This window comes from Cyanistes caeruleus, unplaced genomic scaffold (genome assembly GCF_971803275.1).
Source record: "Cyanistes caeruleus unplaced genomic scaffold, bCyaCae1.hap1.1 HAP1_SCAFFOLD_127, whole genome shotgun sequence".
NCBI lineage: Eukaryota > Metazoa > Chordata > Aves > Passeriformes > Paridae > Cyanistes > Cyanistes caeruleus.
The window spans coordinates 131,767-151,946 of NW_028255924.1; the positions used below are offsets into that span (position 1 = coordinate 131,767).

At 50.8% G+C, this 20,180-nt stretch overlaps 2 protein-coding genes across 2 annotated transcripts in view; both read right to left on the reverse strand.

Moving 5' to 3' along the window:
• The window catches only part of LOC111944892 (uncharacterized), a 246,714-nt gene that overhangs the window by 96,997 nt on the left and 129,537 nt on the right, over nt 1-20,180 (reverse strand). The window contains 1 exon segment of the mRNA XM_086873951.1: nt 19,482-20,022. Coding sequence (XP_086730077.1) covers nt 19,482-20,022 — 541 coding nt within the window.
• On the reverse strand, nt 3,023-15,687 carry LOC147646071 (uncharacterized). The gene is made up of 14 exons (XM_086873956.1): nt 15,445-15,687; nt 13,740-13,777; nt 13,166-13,297; nt 11,684-12,028; nt 11,148-11,237; nt 10,574-10,748; nt 9,036-9,099; nt 8,292-8,340; nt 7,801-7,913; nt 7,091-7,208; nt 6,568-6,667; nt 5,907-6,103; nt 4,419-4,556; nt 3,023-3,302 (listed from the first exon to the last, which is right to left on the reverse strand). The coding sequence occupies exons 1-14, from the start codon at nt 15,518-15,520 to the stop codon at nt 3,183-3,185; spliced, it is 1,755 nt and encodes a 584-aa protein (XP_086730082.1). The 5' UTR covers nt 15,521-15,687; the 3' UTR covers nt 3,023-3,182.

Consider the following 20,180-nt stretch of genomic DNA (forward strand, 5'->3'; position numbering starts at 1 on the left):
CCTAAAAGTCTACCTCCAGAGAAAGGCAACGCCCGGCCGATTTCGGCCGGAGACCATCAAGCAAGACAAAAGGGACGAGCCCCAGGAAGATGGTCGTTGCCAGAATCGAACACCACACCTGCCAAACCCATACTACAGAAACTCAATCAAGAAAGACAAAGAAGAGACTACTCCTCTGAGATATCCATCGGCACCAGCCCGGATCTCTCAATCCCGCTGTGATGAAATATGTTAAAATACATACAGACTCACTTTACATTTGAGGAGACTCTGCCCGGATACTTACTGACTCAATGTTCTAGGCCAGGAAATCCATTCACCCGACAATCAGGGACATTTGGTGAATGGAAACTGGTTGGAATTCTAGCCTGGGGACATAAAATCCCTATAAAAACCCAGGCCAGAGGACCCTCAGACGTGGATTTGGGAACACCTATACCTTGCGTATAGACCCTGTCCACCCAGCGCTGCGCTGTCCATTTATTGTGGTTTTTTCCTCACTGTTTGTTGCTTTATTAATTTATAATAAATTAATCTTTGTTAATCTTTAATTTGCCGTTGCATTTATAACAGTACTGTGAGGGATACATATCACAGGTGAGCACCCACTGCACAATCTGCTTTGGATTAAATCCCATCTCCGTCTTCATCAGCTCACAGTCACTGTGACACTATTCCTGCATGGAAGAAACAGGCTGGGATGCCCCTTTCTGCTTTTAATCATTTTATTGGCAAATGAAATATTCTATTTGAAAACCTTCAAACCCTGGAGTTTCTTTGTGTTTTCACCTGAAAATGCTGCCAGCCGAGGTTCCCAAGTGTGTGGTACGTGTTTGTGTGCACAGAGCAAAGGTGTCAGCCTGTGTGCGTGGCCCGGGTGTCTGTCAATGTCCATTGAAGCAGACGGCTGGAAGGGGGCTCTGCCCGCCCTGCGCTGCTCCGGGGCTGGGGCTGGGCTGGCAGAGGCTGCAGAGCGCTCTGAGAGGCACAGCCTCAGCCCCGGCCGGCATCTTGTGCACGGTGGCACAGCCTCAGCCCCGGCCGCCATCTTGTGCACGGTGGCACAGCCTCAGCCCCGGCCGCCATCTTGTGCACGGTGGCACAGCCTCAGCCCCGGCCGCCATCTTGTGCACGGTGACACAGCCTCAGCCCCGGCCGCCATCTTGTGCATGGTGGCAGCTCTGAGGGCTGTGTGAGGGACGCTCTTCCCCAGCGCTGTTTCACGTCCTTTCCTTTCCCGGGATGGCATTTGGAAATATTTCTTTGGCCCTATCAATACACAACTCACTGTCTTACTCACTTCATGCTTAGAAGGTTCTAAGAAGAAAATGAAAAGCATAGCGTGATTATGAGGCACAAATAGTAGTCAAGAAAACAGTACTCCATAGTGTAGGGCCTACAGAGCAGGGATTTGTTTATTCAATGCCAGGAGTGAGGAGGAAAGCTCCACCACAAACTCACTTGTCCATTCTTTGCACAGGACAAGCTTTTAAACTTTTTTAACTTGATGGGCACATTCTACTTTCCTAAGCTTCATATTTTCTAATTCCGTGATTATGGAAGCCCTTGTAGCAGGGCTCTGCACGAGATAGTTGTCAGCCTCCTGGTGGTCATTTTGGATGAAGGCTCAGGAGCTACCTGAATTCAAAAGCCCTATTTGTTACACTTCAACACTTCCCTTTTCTGGGAATTCAGCACAAACTTACAGTCAGTAAGTTCTGCAAGTTCTCTTGCTGCGTGAGGCCACATTGTGTCTTTCATTCAGCAATTCATGAAGAAAACACAAATTGCCTACTGAGACCCTTCTGCTCCCTCCCAAATCACTACTCAAGAACAAGCCTCAGGCACATGCCCATAGTCCCTCTCTGCCAGCAGCTCCGAGCTGCATTGCACAGTGCTTGCTGTGCCCCAGAGAGCACCAAGCAGGCTGGCCTGGTGCCCCTGAATATTTCTGCAAAGCCCTCTGCATTTCACACCTTTGCTGTGGCTCAGTGCAGAGCTCCAGGATTGCAGGCGCTTGGTCCCAGAGCTGTGTGAGGTACTGGCTCGTGCAGATGTGCCCTGACTTGCTGTCAGTGCCTCACGCTGGCCTCGGTTCCCCTGGCAGAAATGCCGTGCCTGAAGGACACTGCCCTGTGCTGGAGCCTGCGGAGCAGCCCGGCTCCCTCCCCCTGTGCCCAGAGTGCTGCACACACTGCTGACCATTGCCAGGAGTTCCAGGGCAGGTGGCAGAAGAGCAGCAATGGTCAGGCAGGGCAGCAGCCCTGGGCTGCTCTTTGCCTTTCTCTCCTCCTGTGCAGACTCCAGACAGCCCATGGCACCAGTGTGTGCTGTGCCCAGCACGGCGCCGCTTCCCCTCAGGAGCAGCCAGCTGCCAGCTTGGCTCTGAGAGCGGAGGATTTGCCTGGGGCCAGCAAGAGGCAGCCAGGGCCAGGCTGCTGCCTCTTGCAGCTCCAAGGGCCTCCTTCCAGCCTGCCTGTGCCGAGGCTCAGGCTTCTCTGGGCTCTGCCAGGGCTCTGCTGGGGCTCCAGCCTGGCCACGGCCGGGCCCGCTCTCACCTCACAGTCGCTGACAGCTCTGCACCACAGGAGACCTTGCACAGCACCCTCACTGCTCTTTCTGCTTTCTCTCTTCAGCCAGACTCTCCTCCAGCCAAAGAGATTTCTCTTAGGGATACAAATCCAAGTGGCAGGAACCCAAATACTCTCGAGTCACACCTGCACAGCCTGCATCTGCACAGGATGTTTGCGTTGCACCGCTCCTCCTTTGGTTTTTCCTGCAAATGCCATTGCTGTTTCTGCCTCAAATAGAAATGCCACAGCTGGGCAAAACTTGTCCAGTTGGCCATATTCCAAAGGCAGTGTGGTCTGGAGAGGATGAATGAAGAGGAGCCTTCCCCACTTTGTAACCATACCAAAGAAGCCATCAATGTCACTTTCCACCTCTAAGAAAAAACTGACAATTCAGAAGGAAATGTTGAGCTTTCTCACAGGGTCAGAAGGAGAGAAATGTTCCAAAGGAGTTGAGATTTTAGAAATTTTATTTAAAATCCTACTATACAATCCTACACTACAAACCTACACTACCATCCTGCACTACAATCCTGCTCTATAATCCTACTCTGCAATCCTACTCTGCAATCCTACTCTGCAGTCCTACTCTATAATCCTACTCTAAGTTTTTCATGGAGAAGACAGTTTATAAATTGATTGTTGCATTCCTGCCTCCTCCTTCCACTTCTTCACTGCAACGATGAGAGGTGCCAGGCTGGACCCAGGCATGGCCGATGTTATAAATTGATGCTGCAGAAAGGAAAAGAAAACAACAAGAAAGCATGATTTTCCAAGCTAAGAGCTTCAAAGGCAGGGGAATACTTTTGAAATGAAATGGGGATTGAGTCAGAGTAGGTCAGGGGCATGGGGCAAGAGTGGCACAGGTTGCCCCAAGAGCTGGTAGGTGGCCCACCCCTGGAAATATCTGAGGTGTGAGTATCCTGATCTCTTGAAAGATGTCCCTGCTCATTGCAGGACACAGACTAGATGGCCTTTCCATGTCCCTGTGTGTTAGTTTGAGATGAATTGACATTTAGGGAAAGAAATAAGAAACCCCGCACGGAAGTGATTTCTTTGAGAGAAGCTGCTGGGAGCTTCCCCTGTGCCTGAGACAGGCCAATGGCTGGCTAGTTCTGAGAACTGACAACATTTTGCACCATTTAGAAATGAGATGTGCCTCTGTGATGATGCACATTTTGAAAACCACCAGCCCGGGCACTGGCCCTCTTTGCTTCCGGAGCCCGAAGGTAACGGAGCTCTGGTGAGGCCGGCCCTGCTCGCCCACGGCCTGTGCTCCTGGGGGAGGCCGGGCCAGAGCCCAGCGGCTCCCGGGCGGGGGATGGAGGCTGCGGGACCCCGGCCCCAGGCTGGGCCAGGCCACGGCTGCTGACATCTTGCCCACACTAAACCCTCTCCCCGGCGTGCAGCGACGGCTCCAGGCCGAGCCTCCCCTCCCAGCGGCTCCCGGGCAGAGAGAGGGGCCCAGCACAGCCTGAAATCCAACACCGTGACTGCCATGACCTGGGTGAGATTGAACCCTTTCACTGCACAGGTGAGACCTTTCTTATTCTTGTGGGCCTGATAATAAAATTTGTTATTCCTTTGAAGTTTGAAGCCTGTTTTGCCCTTCTCCTAATCCATAGCTCCCAGCAAGAAATGAGTAAGTGCCCTGGTGATTTTAGCCAGCGCTAAAACCCAGCACTCCCTGCCAGCCCAGCCCAGTCTAGGATTGCTCCCCACTGTCAGCTGAACAGCACCAAGGTTGGAAGTGAGGAGGATGGGGGCTCATCTGATGCCTTGGATTTCAGTGGAGGAGGAGCCCATCCCTGGGACACTGTTTCACCTGCAGCCCTTTTGGCATTTTACCTGCAGCAGCTCCTTGGCAGACCAGCGCTGCGCCTCGCCTTTCTGCAGGCAGCAGCTCAGGAAGTCACGCAGCAAAGGCGAGAATTGCTCGGGCTGCCGCAGCTGTGGGCTCCCTTCTGTGGCTATGTGGAATTTAGCCTGGAGAAAAAGGAAACACAAGGCTCCACCTGCTTCTTTCCCATCTGGAACTGCTCTCCCAGAGCCCATTGTTTAAGCTCCACTCTGCAGTGGCAGTTTTTGCCCTGGCAGAGAGGCAGACATGACTTTCCTGTAGCATTTGGATGACGACTTTCCTGTATCATGAAAAAACCCAAGCCCCAAAGCCACAGCTTTGCCAACATCCAGCAGATCTTGCCTTGGCAGCTGATTTCATTGCCTGATCTAGTTAGTGGCAACTACATCAGCAAATACATGTTTCCTTCTCGGAGGATTCCCAGCAGCTTGGCAGCCTTTTTGGAAGAGGGATTTTGCTATTCTAACTAACTGTACTATTTCCAAGGATTCTTACATGAAAAGAATCTCTGCAGTGCTTGTTGGTCCCTTAAGCACAGCTGCCATAAAACAAAACTCATCCAGCTTTTTGTCCTGCTCTTGAAAATGATGGTAATTGGAAGAAAAGAAAGGAAATGCAGCAGGTGTTCCTCAGGGAAGGAAACAAACCTTTGGAATCTCATTTTCAACACAGACACATTAAGATGCCTCCACAATTGTAGTGGGTTGAAAATGCCTGTTTGGGCACACAGGAGCCACCTGCAGCTCTGTCTCTCAGCACTCTGAAAATTTCAGGTTCCCTTATGTGGCAAAAGGAAAATATTCATGGTGAAATCAGAAGTGTCACCCCTGTGGTAAGCCTGTGCTCGTTGGATTCTCAAGTCAATGCATTAACGCTGTGCCCATCCCAGAAAGTGCCAGGAAACAAACAGGAGGTTTTGGCAGGCTCTCCTCGTCACCAGGCTCCAGCTTGGTGATATGGAGAAAGTGGCTTGGGTTATGAAAGAAGGTGGTCACTGAGTGTCTCAGCAGCACTGCACAAGAAGCAGAAGAGACTCTGGCTTTACAGCCTCATCTCTGGGTTTCAGAAAAGTTTCCCTGTGAGAAGAATGGGGCTGCACTTCTTCTCTCAAAAGCACTGTTTTAGAAACTTGGTTTGGTTTGAGTTTCTTTGCTTCATTTCTGGAAAGATAACACCAGCTCTGAGATGCTTGTTTCCTATTCTTGGGGCCATCTACACAGCCAAAAGAGCTGGAACGACTTCTAAGGCAAAGCAAAATGCTGCCTGAGAATGGAGATGGTTTGGGCGAGGTAAGGCTTGAGTTCCCCCAGTGCTGCAACCAAAGCTCCAGCAGATGCTGATGTGCTGCAGGGCCATTTGTAGAAGGGGCCTTGGTGGAAGTACTTCCAGCAGATGGCCATGGGATTTTGTGCAGTGAGCAGAGAACACGGGACAGGTGAGAAAGACAGCGGGATCAGAGAGTATTTGCTCCTTACCGATCGAGCAGTGAAACTGTCATAAGGAGTTTTTTGTTCGGCCATTTCAATTGCCACAATTCCAAAAGACCACACGTCCACTTTGGGGCCATATGGTTGACGCTTCACCACTTCAGGTGCCATCCACCAAGGAGTCCCGGTCACCGAGCACCGCTGATTTTGCTCAGGGGTGAGCTGAGCAGAAAGGCCAAAATCAGCTGAGGAGAAAGCAAAATACTCTTTTAATTTTAATACTCTCAATTAGGAAACCAAGCCAGAGAATTCCCCAGTGGAAGTTTGAGAATGTGCAGTTGAATTTCCTGGACAACACTCCCTGCTCTCTTTCCCTGAGGCTTTAGCCAAGGAAATATGAATTGGCTACTTCAAACATCCCCCCATTTTTTACACTTCCTCCAGCAGTGCCTTTTGTTCCCCTGAAGGTTTAGATTGCAGCTCCCTCCCTCTGGAAGGAACACACACAGACACACACAGAGCAATAGCACTCTGGGCTGCTTGTGGTTCCTTGTCATAGCTGTGTGCACCCTGCAACTGTGCCTTCAGCCCACAGCAGGGGGGACCCCTGCACTGCCAGCAGCAGCATTTTTGGGGAGCTGGCAGTCACTGAAAGCAGCCCCACACCCCCCATTCCTGGAAGGCTGAAGCTGAGCAAGAATACACTGACCCAGCTTGACAGAGCCGTCAGTTCTGAGAAGGATGTTGTTGCTCTTGACATCTCGATGGATCACATGGTTGGAGTGAAGAAAATCCAGTCCTTGCAGGCACTGAGAGAGAAAAGAGAACCAGGGGGGCAAAAAGTAGTGCTGTGAGTTCATCGCACAAGCAAGGAAACAGCTGTGGAAGGTTCCCTTTGCAGGGGAATGGGGAGGAATGGCAGAACACAGCGCCATTGAGAGCAAGAGCCTGCTGCTCCCACAGTAGCAGAGCAGCACCTTTCTCAGTGGAGAACTGCAAATGCCAATGCAAGAGACAGAGCTAGAATACAAGAGCAGGGGATAAGAGTACAGGAAGTGAGTCCAGTGAGTGTAGGGGCACTGGCAGACAGTTCCCTTGAGATGCTCTTGCTTGCCCATAGCCGAGCAGCAGCACAGAAACCAAGCTTGGCCCATGAAATCACTCCCATTCTGAGCCCCTGTTTCCCAGACAATGCAGCTCAAGGCCTTGGAAGCACAGATGGGATCCCTGACCTCCCGACTGACAGCTGCAATCTCTCCTTCAGACATTTGAATCTCGTCGATGAGATCTCTCAGAGTGCCTCCGTCCATGTACTCCATCACCAGCCAGAGTTCCTCATGCACAAGGTAGCTGAAAAAAGGAAACAAGGCCATGCAGGTGAACATGCACGGCTAGGTTGGTTTTTTGCTTGAGTCTTGTTTCTGGGTCCCTTGGAGACAAGGGCAGAAGTAAAGGCATAGACATTGCCTCTAGGCTGTGCAGTGTTTGCAGTCTGTGCTGTCTCAAGGAGAAAGGCAGTTTAGGAAGAGCCCAGATAAAAAACCTGTCACGCATGGCATTTCTGGAAATAAGCACCTAGTCTTCCTGGCATGCACAGCAATGGAAAAGAGGGGCAACAATGCAAGGGCAATCCTCTCTTGGATGGTTCATCAGCATTTAAGAAACTTGAAAAACTGAGTCCCAAAGAACTGTGGAGGCAATGAACTTAGAAGGTATTGAATTCTTAAGATAGGGCTGATGCAGGTTTTTGAACAATTTTCAGTCTGCATTTGCCAGGGTGGATTCATGCAGACAAAATGCAGTCTCTTCCCATCCATTGGAGATAAGTAGAGAAATAATCATTAACAACTCTATTTCCTGCCACTGACCAAAGTGGGGTTTTAAGCTCTCATGCTTGTAGTATGTAAACAAACATTCAAGGGATAGGACCGTGACCACTCACCTGGCTAAGTAATTCACGATCCTGGGACTCCTATTACTCTCCATGATCCTGATTTCATTCATGGTTAGTATCTTCCTATTCACTCCTTGCACATTTATTTTCTTTATGGCCACCTCAAATGACATTGAAAAGGAGTAACTTGAGACAATTGGTAGCATGAGACCACAACACACATGGAGCAAGTGATTTTGGAATGGCACAGCCAAGCTGAGCCAAAGTGCCTTGTGATTAGACCTCATCACCGGAGTAATTAGGGAGTGACATTGCAACAGCCCATTTCTCTGCTCCCTTGGGGGCCAGTTACAGGACATGTGGCCACTGGCGATTTGCCTTGTCCACAAAGCCTGTTCCAAGTGCAATTTGCAGGCTGGCTCCAGTCTGTGCTTCTTGTGCCTTTTCAGCACAGCTCTACTCAAAGCTCCAGCCACAGCTGTCAGCAGTGGGGAAAGGCCTGGAGAGCAGCAGAGGCTGCAGGGGCTGTTGACATTTACCTCTCCTCCTGTTGCAATGTCAAGTGCTCTGGAAACCTCTCCAAAACCCCTAGAAAAAAAACAGCAGCAAAGAAAGGAGAAGCCATTTAGATCTTGCAGTGGAAGCCAGTCCAGACAGGAGAGCTCTGCTGTAAATGCCTAAAAGCTGCAGGTTGCAGGAGGGGTCTGCCAGAAGGCAGATGATGCATTTTCCCCTCAAGTGCCTGGGCACTGGGCCTGTTCCTGAAGCCTTGGGCTTTACTGCCTCAGCTCCAAAAGGCAGCTTATTCCTTCATCTCGGCTATCAGCTTCTAAACTGTGCAATTCTAATCCTGAGCATGGAGTATTTCCTGTAGCAAACTCTTGGAGAGAAATGTTCCTGAGAACTGTTATCTGACAGCTCTCATTGGGGGTAGGTTGTGCTTTCAGGCAAGCAAGATTCTTCTCCTTTCATTAGTGTGGCCAGATGATTTGGAGACATCCAAAAATGCGAAGGAAATGAATCCTGAGCTGTCCCACACTTGAGAGACAAGCAGATTTACCAGGTTCTGTTCCTTGCTGCAGGCAAGACCTTGGCAGCATGGAGATGTCTTTGATAATGCCTTCGAGCACACTTGACAAATTCTGGCCAGTACTGAGAGATGGGGCAGACTAAGCCCGCTGTCTAAACATGTGGACAACTTGTCTGACTTCCCACTTGATGGATATTCCACCAGTGAAACACCTGGCCCGTGGCTGTGTAGAAGTGACTGTGGTTGGACTCACCCGCTGCCAAGACTTTCCAGTTCAATGTATTTTGTGATGGGATTTTCCTTGTTCACCATCCTCCCTGAGGGAAACAAAATGCAAGATGCTGACTTTCAGGCAGAGATCCGAACTTGCAGGAGATGCCAAAGGCAGCCCCGCTGTCTGGGGCTCTGAACCCTCTGTGGTCAGCTGGGCAGCAAGCACAGCAGCAACAAGACAGGCAGTTGTGCAGTACAAATGGGCAGCAGAGAGACTGATTTTGTCCAGTCCTTGGAAGGAAATGAAGCGCAGAGAGCACAGCAGGGCACAGCACAAGGCTGGCAAAGGCCAAGCATGAGCACTGACAAGCAATGGCAAGAAGACACAGCCAGCCTGAGCCCCTGACAAGCTGTGGCCCCCGTTCAGGACACAACAGCATTGCCTTGGAGATCAGACACAGCCAGGTGCAGATCAAGGCCCTTTTGTGTCCCAGCAGGTGAAGGTAGACACCAAATCAGCTGGGATCTTTTCTCAGCCCCACCAGGTCTTTTCTGAGAGCACAGCACTGGCAGCTGTTATGGGCAAGAAGCAGATTAAATGGGTTGTGCTGCAGAATCACAAAGGGCTTGATGTGTTTTCCCAGAGACTGATCTGAGCAGGGCTTGGGCCAATAGGTAGGATTCTAAGAGTCATGGGAATGGCTGGGAATCAGGGATGAAAAAGTGCCATGGATCTGAGGAATACACAGCACAGGGGCTGCAGGCTCGCTCCTGAGAAATGCCTGCAGTGCTGTTTTATCTGATCACACCACGTCGATGTGTCTCTTGGACACATCTTTAGAAAAATAAAACTAGGATACTAATTACAGATTGTTATACAAGTATCTGTTTCTTCATTGTGGGCCCAATGAAAACATCTCTTGCTCTCTGTTTCTGCTGTCACCTGATGTTCTTTCAAAGGAGTCCTCACTGACAAAAATACAGCATTCTCATAAAAACCTTGTAGATGTAGTAGAGGCAATAAAAACAGTCCTAAAAATGACACCAGTAAGACACATGGGGCAGAACAGCTCTTTCAGGATGGAGAAAAAAAAACCTACCAAAAAACCACCAAAGCCAAAACAAAAATCTATAAAAAACACCACACAGAAAACAGAACCACAACAAAAAGACAAAATCCCAAATCAGTTTCTGTGAAGTCTTTTGGTGCTGACAACAGGTGGGAAGTCGGGAGTCTAAGGAGAATTTAGGAATTAAATACTCTGTTCAGTTTGGCCACTACCACACAGAACTTGCATAGATCATTTGCTAGGCCACAGCCTCCTGCTGATCCAAGAACAATTCCTGCTTCTGCCTTTAGTGGCAAGGGAATGCCAGGCAAAGCCGAGCCAGTCCAAGCTGCCCTCAGAGGCAGCAGGAACAGCCAGAGCGCTCTCTCGCTGCCTCAGAGCACAGCAGTTCCTGTGGGGAGTCCTAAATGTCTCTGGGACACCAAAGTGAGGAGGATCATTTGCTACAGCTCTGCTGGCACGTGCACACAATACACTGTCCCTCAGACAAGAAATACACCAGACGTACTCAGTTGCTCCACGAAGTCTCCCAGGCTCTCCTGGAGCTGAGCAGCAGATGTGTCACTGCTGGAAATGGACAAACTGCCCCGGCTCCACTGCTCAGCTTGGGCAACAAAGGCTCCTTTAGATGCTGCTGCTGCTGCTGCTGCTACAGCAGATTGAATGGAAGAGCCTGTGTAGATCTGAGAGAAGAAAGGAGTTTGTGTCAGGAAGCTGGCTGGCAGAGATTACCCCGAGTTCCCTTTTCAAATGCAAGCCCTTAGGAAGTTGCTGTTAGCCACATGCAAAGCTCATCAGCTGGATTTTTTGGATGCCCACTTCTGGAACCAAATGGTCAAAACCCAAGGTTGGTTTTAATCAAGTTGATGGCCAGTTTCATATTCCATTTTCCTGGATTTTCTGAAGGATGACTGCAACAACGACCAGTGCACTTCCTCCCACGGATCCCTTTCCCCCTCCAAGGGCTGCAGACACATTTGCAGCTCCTTGTTCTAATGTTGGAGCTCCTCCCCCTCAGTCCTCTTTGCCTGCACCATCTTCAGAAGGTGCTCAGCCTGCAGCACTTGTGCTTGGGACAGTACCTGTGCCTCCCGCCGACCTTGGGGCTCTTCATCAGCCGGCATTTGCTGGAAGCCTTCGCAGGCTGCCAGGTGAGATATCAACACGTCCACCTCAAGTCAAAGAGAACAAAGCAGTCAGAGACCACAGCTTGTCCCTGTGTGCCAAGGCTCATTGACTGTGAGCAAAGGGAAAGAGCAGGACAGCAGCAGATTCACCAAGGGATACAGACAGCTTGCAGCTTGTATTCCAAATCAGTCTGGGGGACTGTGTTCACTTGCAAAAAGCCCTGAAGAAACAAGGAGAGCAGGAGCAGGCCAGCAGGAATCCCTTGAGATGAGTGCTGGCAAAAGGGGCAAATGACTGGTGCCACTGTCCAGGGCAGCAGCTGAGATTGAGCACAGCAGGAAATGTCCTTCCAAGCAGCTGGGATAGACACTACAGCAGGATGGCACTGAGAGGCATCAGCCCAGCCCCCTGCTGCTCTGCAGAGGAAAGGCAAGAAGGGCAGAAAGCACCAGACTGCAGTGACTGCTGTGCCTGTCGCTCTTTCACTCACTCGATTTTCTAGAGCCTCTTGCTGCTGAGCGAGGAGATCTAATTTCTCTTGGATGATTCTCCTTTCTTCCTCCAGCCTGTTCTCCCTTGCCCTGATCCTAGCCTCAGCTTCCTGCAGCTCTGCCAGAAGCTCCTCCTCGGAGGCCTGTGAAGAACGACAGAGTGGAATTTCCATGAGTGGAGTGTCTGCCTCACTTTCACTCACCTGGTTTCGTTGATTTCCTCTCTGCCAGTGGAGATTCATCTCCTCCTCGATGTTTCTCCTTTCTTCCTCAGGCCTCCTCTTCACTGCCATGATGGCCCTCGGAGCTTCGGGCAGCTCTGCTTGGGGCTCTGCCTCGATGTTCTGTACACACAAATGGAGAGCAAGTGCCTGGGAGCTGCCCTTTTCAGGCCTGCCCTGCCACTCCTGCCCTTCTGACATCTACACTCTTGTTAGAAATCCTGCTCAGTCAGGAGACAAGGATGTGTGCAATTGGATCCTCTGCTGCAGGTCAGAGAGCCTCTATGGCCACCTCAGGATATGGAAGAGGACCAAGGTGTTTCTCCTCCCTCTTTTGTCAGCTGAGAATTCTGAGTGGCACTGACAGAGATCCTCAAAAGGCCTCATCAACAAATTAATTGACACACCCCTAGGGATGCCAATGAAGGAAGCCATGGGTCATGTAATGCATGTATGACCAAAGTCACCAAAAACCACCTAAACCATGGAATTGTCTCACCTCACTAGGACAGGCAGAAATTTACAGGTTAAACAGGGAGTGTCAGGACAGAAGAGGCAGGAGGAGGAAAACAGCTCTAAGGAGAAAAAACAACCATCTCTAAAGGGGTTCTTAGCAACAAAAGACAGCACTCAAGGACTTGCAGCTTTGCCCCCACACTAGGCTCCAATGCAGTTTCCAAAGCTGCAGACTTCACCACAAAACGTATCAAGAGAAACTTGCCACTTGTGGATTTTGCCTCAGAAGAAGGGTTCAGAACTACACAGTTTGTTTCTTTGGCCACACAGGACAAGAATGGCTGGCCACAGCTGCATGGACAACACAATCATCTCCTTGCAGCTTATCAAAAGCCAAAAGACAGGTGGCCTAAAAGACTCTGCAGAAGTGAAGAATTACTCCAGAAAACTGCAGAACACTTCTCCAGGTCATCCTGAGGTTTCCAAAAAGAGACAGCAAACAAACCAAGCCCTGTGAGCCCCAGAAATGCCATGTGAGCCCTTGGCCATGGCTTGGCAGAAGCCAAGAGACAGAGCTTCCCTGAGCCAAGCAGCCAGCTGCTCACCCGCAGGCAGCAGCGCTTTGGGGCCTCAGCACGACGGCTCAAAGCCCAATTTCCAGCTGCCACGGGATGGGGGAATGGCTGGGTGCTGGCAGGACTCCAGCACTCAGCATCCTCAGCCAGCAACAGCAAGTGCTGGCTGCTCAGAAACTTGCAGCTCTGCCTTGCACTAAAGACAGCAGCACCCAGCACTGGCACTTACTGTCTGGGCATGGTCAGGCTGGGCTGTGACCACAGCTGGAGGCTCGTGCTCCTTTTGCTCATTTTGCTCCTCTTTGGCCTCTTCTCCAGGAGCAGAGGGAGCCACAGCAGAGTCTGCTCTTGCTTCTGGGCTCTGTGGACAGATGGTGGAGTTAGGGACAGGCAGCTCCCTATCATTTAGAACCTTATTTCTCTTCAGCTCGATTTCTACAACCAGCTCTACCAAGCACAAATCATCAGCTTTGATAGCAATGGGATTCTAAGTCTCTCCAACTAAATTAAAATGGGTTAATTCAGCCAGGCTGCAAATAGTTCTGAATTAGAGAGTTCACCCTGGCTACTATCAGCAAGCAACGTTCTCTCTGCAAATCTGAGCTTTGAGTTCTTTTAAAGCTCTGCAATGAAAATTAGGAAATAGCCAACAATGCCTTTGCTATTGCTGTTTTAAACATGGAAATGGATCTTCTTTCAGCCCACCCAGCTGGCCCTCTGCACTCTACTGCCACAGGCCAAGCTCACAGTTCCCTGCACAATTCTGAAACACCAGGAGCATCAAATGTTCCTTTCTGACTCACCTCAGGATCGGCACCTCTGAACACACGGCTCAGATGACCTGCAGTGGGCAAGGAAAAGGAACCAAATTCTTTGAGAAAACTGGAGAGAACCGTGGCCTATTTAGAACAGCATCTGAGAAGATCTCCCAGTCTACATTTTCAAAGGTGTCCTGCTTGACTGGTGTGGTTTAAAGCAACAACTTCAAAAAAATCACTAGAAAAGTTACTTGTATCTTGCAGTGAGATATGGATTAGAACAAGAGCAAAACAGGCTTAAAACTTAAATGGAATAAAGAAAGTTCATTAACAAAAACTACAAGAATAAGAAACCAGAATAAAACTTCCAGAACAACCCTTCTCTCCCCCACTACCCAACCATTCCCTTGTTTACATGACAACATAGAGACAAAAATACTTTGGATCTTTGGTGTTTACAACAGTCCGAATTCCTGCTGGAGTCTTTTCATCAGTCTTTGTAGAGAAACAAAAGTCTTCTTATGCTATCTATGGAGTTTTTCACAAGAAAACTATTTTTCTTCATAGCTTTCTATTTCTCTGATGCCAGCTGTCAGGAAATCTGCCATCAGTTGTCTCCTCCCATTTCCCATCACTCTGAGGTGTGTTATGGGTCATGAGTCTAGGGATGTCATTTTTAAGAATGACTTATTCAAAGACAAAAGTTCTCTTTATCTGTTTTTCTGAGCCCCCCTGGAAACAGAAGTTTTCTTTTTGCTTCTTAAAAGCCCAAATCTTCAACTCTTACTTCTCCCCCTCTGTTCCAGCATCTCACAGTGTCACAACTACTTCATCATTTGCTCAAAATCCACACTGTGAAACACTCCATTCCTCCCAATATACTCTGTCATGAATTAAAGGAGGTTTTATTCAGAAAACTACTGTCCATCTCCATAGCTTTAACAGAAAAATATTTCAGCTTATTAAAAGCATCTCCTTCTTCCTCTTCCCCCTCTAAATTTATTTTTTTTCATCACTGTCTTTGATGGGCTGATGGTTGATCACTCCCTCTCTCTCTCTCTCTGGAAAAAAAGGATTAATCTGCATGTCTCATGCAGGCAGTAAAAGAGTTAAAATCTTGCCAAAGGTGCAGATGTTGATGGTGTCAGGTTTCAGTTCAATGGCAGAAACTGCAAACCAAGTCAGGCTGGCCGGCTCCGTTTCTCCCCCCACCCTGTCCTCTGCAGCCTTGTCCGGCCTGGAGGGGGGGAGGAGGCCGAGACAGAGCCCTGTGACCTCGTCAGAAGCCAGAAACCAAAGAGAGCAAGAAATTCCCGGCCTCACATCTTCAGGTGGTGTTCACAGGTTGATCTCACTTCTCAATAGTTAAAACCGCTGCCAATTCTCACCCATGGCCAGGAATTAGTCAGGAGAAAAAACTCCCATCAGCCTCCAGCAGTTTCAACTTCCCCAGCTCTCAGAGCTATCTTAAAAGTAAAGTCACCCCAAGAGATTGAGCCAGCAAAGTGAGGAAATGCCAGACTCTGCTGCCACAGGCTCTCCCGTGGAGGGAACAGAAGCCCTGCAAATGCTGCCCGCAGCCCCCTGGCTACAGACACCCCGTGTTTTGCTGAAGGTGTTGACAGGAGCTTGACCAAACCAGGGGCATCCTCATGGTCTTTGTGTTTCAATAGCAACCCGGTCACTAAGAAAGAGCAGGGAGACCTACAAAAGCCAGCTCAGGTTCCAGCCAGGGAAAACCTCTACTTACGTGCCAGGTTGGTGAGGTAATAGCCGGCATAGCCGATGCCATAAATGGTGCAAACGGCAACAGCGAGCTGCTCCATCACTGTAGCACTGCTGTGCCAGTTTGCACACTCTGCTCCACCACAAGAACAAACAAGGCTCCTGTCAGTGTGCAGCTGCCCACTGACAAACGCCTCAAGCAGGAGGATGCTCCTGCACTGAGCAAGCCCAAGAGCTGCTCTGACCCTGAGGCCTTCCGTGCACCAAGGCAACCTTGGGATGTCACCACGACAAGGTGGCATCCATGCCCTGACATCACAAAGCCAATGCTCTGCGCTGCTCTGGGAATTGATGCAGAGCAACCCAACCTTCCCTACAGCAAACACAAAATTGCCTGGCAGGTTCTCCTCTGTCACAAAGGGTCACAAATCCTTTGGTGGGCTGTGGGAAATGGAAAGACAGAAACTTCCACAGATACTGAAGGGTTTGATTGACAGCCTTGGAAGGAGCTTGGGTTCATGCAATGCTAAAGGTTCACAGACGTTGAGTCGAGAATTCATAAGCTTATGTTCCTATAGCTGCAAGTAAGAATATGCCATAAGCAAATAAAAAACTGCATTGAGTGAGATGGTGGAGAGTTTTCAACTGTAATTGTGTGATTTTATAGAGTAAGCTATGAATCTAAATATTATCCTAAGAAGCACATGTGTGTAGGTGAGCTAGCAGTGTATTGGGTGAAAAGCAGACACAGTGCAGCAGAACTTGGCAAAGGTGAATGGTGATTAAGTAATAATAAACCTCTTCAATTTAGTGCATTAGCCAAAAATCTCAAATTAGCGAATCTCAGCCACTGCACCAGGCTGAAGCTGAGGATCCCCAGCCAAGCTCAGAGGGAGGAGAACACAGCATTTGTGGGATCCTTTCCAGTCTGACTTGCTTTAGCTGGAGCCTGGGGGAGGAGAGAGCAGGAGAAGGGTTGGCTGAGTCCTCTCCCCTCTGCCTTGCCCTTCTCTGCCGGATCCTCAGTTCATCCCACACCCACCCTAAGGCTCCATCCCCATCCTACTGGTGCTGACAGGATAAAAGGAGATAAAAAGGAAAAAACCAAAAATGTGGAGAAGAGAGTAAAAGAGAAGCTTAAATGCAGCTTGAATATTAAAGAAATACATATGTTAGTGACTGCTGGCTGTTCAAAGGGAGCTGAAGGGGAAGCACCCCAGAGCACTCAGCCTTCCTTGTTCCCATCCCTGGGGATCCTTGTCCCTCCCAATGGCTCCCGTGGCTCTCCCAGTCCATCCCAGCCTCCCCCAGTCCATCCCAGTCACACCAAGTGCCTCCTCTTGTCCATCTCTCCCCTCCGTGGATCTGCCGCCCCTCAGCCAATCAGAGCGCGTCTCTCTGATGACTCATCAGTTGCCGGGCAAATCCACAGAGCCGAGAGCCCCGCGCTGGACTCGGCCTCCCAGTGCCACGCACTTCATTCCCAGTCCCTCCCACTGCCAGCACAGTCCCGCCCAGTGCCACCACAGTCCCGCCCAGTGCCACCACAGTCCCGCCCAGTGCCACCACAGTCCCTCCCAGTGCCACCACAGTCCCGTCCAGTGCCACCACAGTCCCGCCCAGTGCCACCACAGTCCCGCCCAGTGCCACCACAGTCCCGCCCAGTGCCATCACATTCCCGCCCAGTGCCATCACAGTCCCGCCCAGAGGCCCGGGAGTCTCTCCCACTCCTTTTAGCCCATTCCCAGTCCATTTCGATTTCATTGCTCCTTCCATTCCCAGACATCCACGCCTTCATCCAGTGTCCCAGTATCCACTCTTATCTCTTTCAGCGCCACCCCAGTCCCTGACAGCCTGTTCCCGGTCCCACCCGACCCCACACCACTCCTCTCCCATCTCTCCCAGTTACCCCCCAAGCTCATCCCAGTCTGTCCCCGCTGATCCCCAGTGCCCATCCCAGCGTGTCCATCTCGCTGGTGCCCTCCAGCTCCCAGCCCGGCCCCGGCCGCCTGCTCTGCTCCCTGATGGATTTCTCCCCTGCCCACATCCAGCTGAGCTGCTCCCAGGGCCAGCAGCAGCTCTCGGGCCACGTGCTGGCCACTGCCGTGCTCCCCAGCGGGGACTGGAGCCAGCAGCTCCTGGTGCTGCTGGAAACCGCCCCCGGCAATGCGGGCTCAGCTCCAGCTGCCAGGTGGAGCACGGCAGCCTGGAGCACCCCCTGAGCCGGCACTGGGGCACGGCCCGGCCCCCACAGCGCCGGGGGCAGCGGGGGAGGCACTGGGGGGGGCCCAGAGGGGGATTGGGGGGTGCTGGGAGGAACTGGGAGGGAGTTTGAGACAGACTGGTTTAAACTGGGGAAGGGATTGAGGTGCTTAGGATGGCTAGGAAGGGGTTTGAAGGATGTTGGAGAGGGTGGGATGGGGTTCTGGGGGTCCTGGTGGACACTGGGTGGGAGTTTGGGGGTGCTGGGTGTCACTGGGAGGGATTTGAGTGAGCCTGGAGGAGCTGGAAGGAGATTGGGAGATTGAAAAGCAGGGATTGGGATGAGGTTGGTTGTGCTGGGCAGAGACTGGGAGGAGTCTTGATGAGTCCTGCTGGGGCTGGGAAGGGACTGGGAGAGGGTTTGGGGGTCCTGGGGCAGTGGGGAGAAATTGGGAGGGGGCTGTGGGATCCTGAGAGGAACAGGAGGGGTTCTGGTGGGTCCTGGGGAGGCTGGGAAGAGACTGGCAGTGATTTACCAAAACAGCAATATTGATCCAGTATCAACATCAATCTGTTAAAAGACAAAAAACCTCTCCAACAGTTTAAAGTTACAAAGTGGATGTTTAATCACAGCACTGGGCGAGTGCAGGAGTCACCCCTTAATACGCACTGCAAGTTGACAAAAGATTCCAGTGTCTATTTATTTACAAAAGTCTTAAATATCCAAAATATGAATACATATTCATAATGCTAACACCTCCCATGCTCCACTTCAGATTAAAATTCAGAGTAATGAGTTTAAAAGTCACCATTCCTGTGTGGTGGGCTCCCTAAATAGAGGAGGGGGTAGTTTTGGCGAGGAGGAGTCATCAAGAGATGAAGGAAAACCGCTCTTCCTCACTCTCACCTTTCTACCTTTACAATGGTTGACATTACAAATAACATTTGGTACAACTCCAATTTCCTCCCTTGTGACTTTTAAATGGGTTTCCAGATGTAAGGTCTGTGATCTTCCTGAACCCGTTTATCAGTTTTTCTTTTCTCATTATGAGCACATCTAAACAAACATACAGTGACAAGTAATTTTTTACCTCAGTCCGAGATTCATTATCTCAAATCCTGCTTCTCACTTAATCATTAACTCTGACTAGTTCCAGCAAGGCCTATCTCTAGCTAAGATCTACAATTTTTTTAAAATATCTAATTGTTTATGAGGGAAGGAGGTTTCAGAGGAGGTCCTGGGCGGGCTGGGGGAGACTGGGAGGGAACTTTGAGGTACTTGGGGGTTCTGTGAGAGGTTTTGGGGGTCCTGACCTCTGCAGATGCCCCAGTGATGCCGTAAAATGCCACCTGCAGCAAGATGCTGATGGGGATTGGGGGCTCCATGTTGGGTTTAGTCTTTCTGGCACTGGGGCTTGGTTTCTACCTGAACAAGAATGTGAGACGGGGTCCCTAGGTTTGGATATCCCCTCTCCTAGAGTGTGTGTCTTCCTTCAGGGCCCCCAAGCCCAGTGTCACACCCTTTTCTCTGCCCACACAGCTCCTGAGGCAGCGACAAAAGTTTCTCTAGGATTGAAAGTCAAAAAATCCACTCTCCTCAAGGAATTCCCATTGTTGGTCTGTGTCCTGATGGACTTCATTCTCCTGCTTTCATCCAGGTGCCCACAGGGAGCCAGGAAGATGTGGAGCCTCCCAGCCAGGTGTCTTCCCAACACGCATCACCAGGACCACGGATCACCAGGGCTCTGCCCAACGGGGGTCACTGGGGATCATCCAACGCCCATCCTCCCATGGGGGATGGAGCTGGAGCAGCGCACGAAGCTCTTCCCGCACTCGGGGCACTCGCAGGGCTTCCCTTACTGGTGCCTCCGTTGGTGTTGGGTCAAGTGAGAGCTCTGTGAGAAGCTCTTCCCACACTGGGGACACTCGTAGGGCCTCTCCCCAGTGTGGATGCGCTGGTGGAGAGTGAGGGTGGAGTTGCGGTTGAAGCCCTTCCCGCAGTCGGGGCAGCGGAAGGGCCTCTCGTCTGTGTGAATCCGCTCATGTACGAGGACATCAGAGCTGGTCTGAAACCTCTTCCCACACTGGGGACACTCGTAGGGCCTCTCCCCAGTGTGGATGCGCTGGTGTGCCCTCAGATTGGAGCTCCACCCAAAGCTCTTCCCACATTCCAAGCAGGTGTAGGGCCGTTCCCCTGTGTGGATCACCTGGTGTCTCATCAGTTCAGAGACATCTCTGAAGCTCTTCCCACATTTCCCACACTCATAGGGCCGTTCCCCAGTGTGGATCACCTGGTGATTCCTCAGGCTGGAGCTCTGGCTGAAGCTCTTCCCACATTCCCCACACCCATAGGGCTTTTCTCCAGTGTGGATCCTCTGGTGCTGGATCAGGTGGGAGCTGTACCTGAAGCCCTTCCCACATTCCAAGCACTTGTGGGGCTTCTCCCCCAGCTCTGAGCTCCGGCTGGATCTCTGGCCGTGTTCCTGGCACTGGGGGGATCTTTCCTCCTCGCAGCTCCCTGGGCTGGGTTTGCAGCCCTTCCTTGTGTGGCATCTCCAG

Coding starts and splice junctions, on each gene's coding strand:
- LOC147646071 (XM_086873956.1), bottom strand. CDS start 15,520: ATGGAGCAGCTCGCTGTTGCCGTTTGCACCATTTATGGCATCGGCTAT. Junction 11,238..11,683: donor AAGAGGCTCTAGAAAATCGA/GTGAGTGAAAGA, acceptor CTTTGACTTGAG/GTGGACGTGTTGATATCTCA. Junction 9,100..10,573: donor AGACTTCGTGGAGCAACTGA/GTACGTCTGGTG, acceptor TGTTTCCCTCAG/GGAGGATGGTGAACAAGGAA.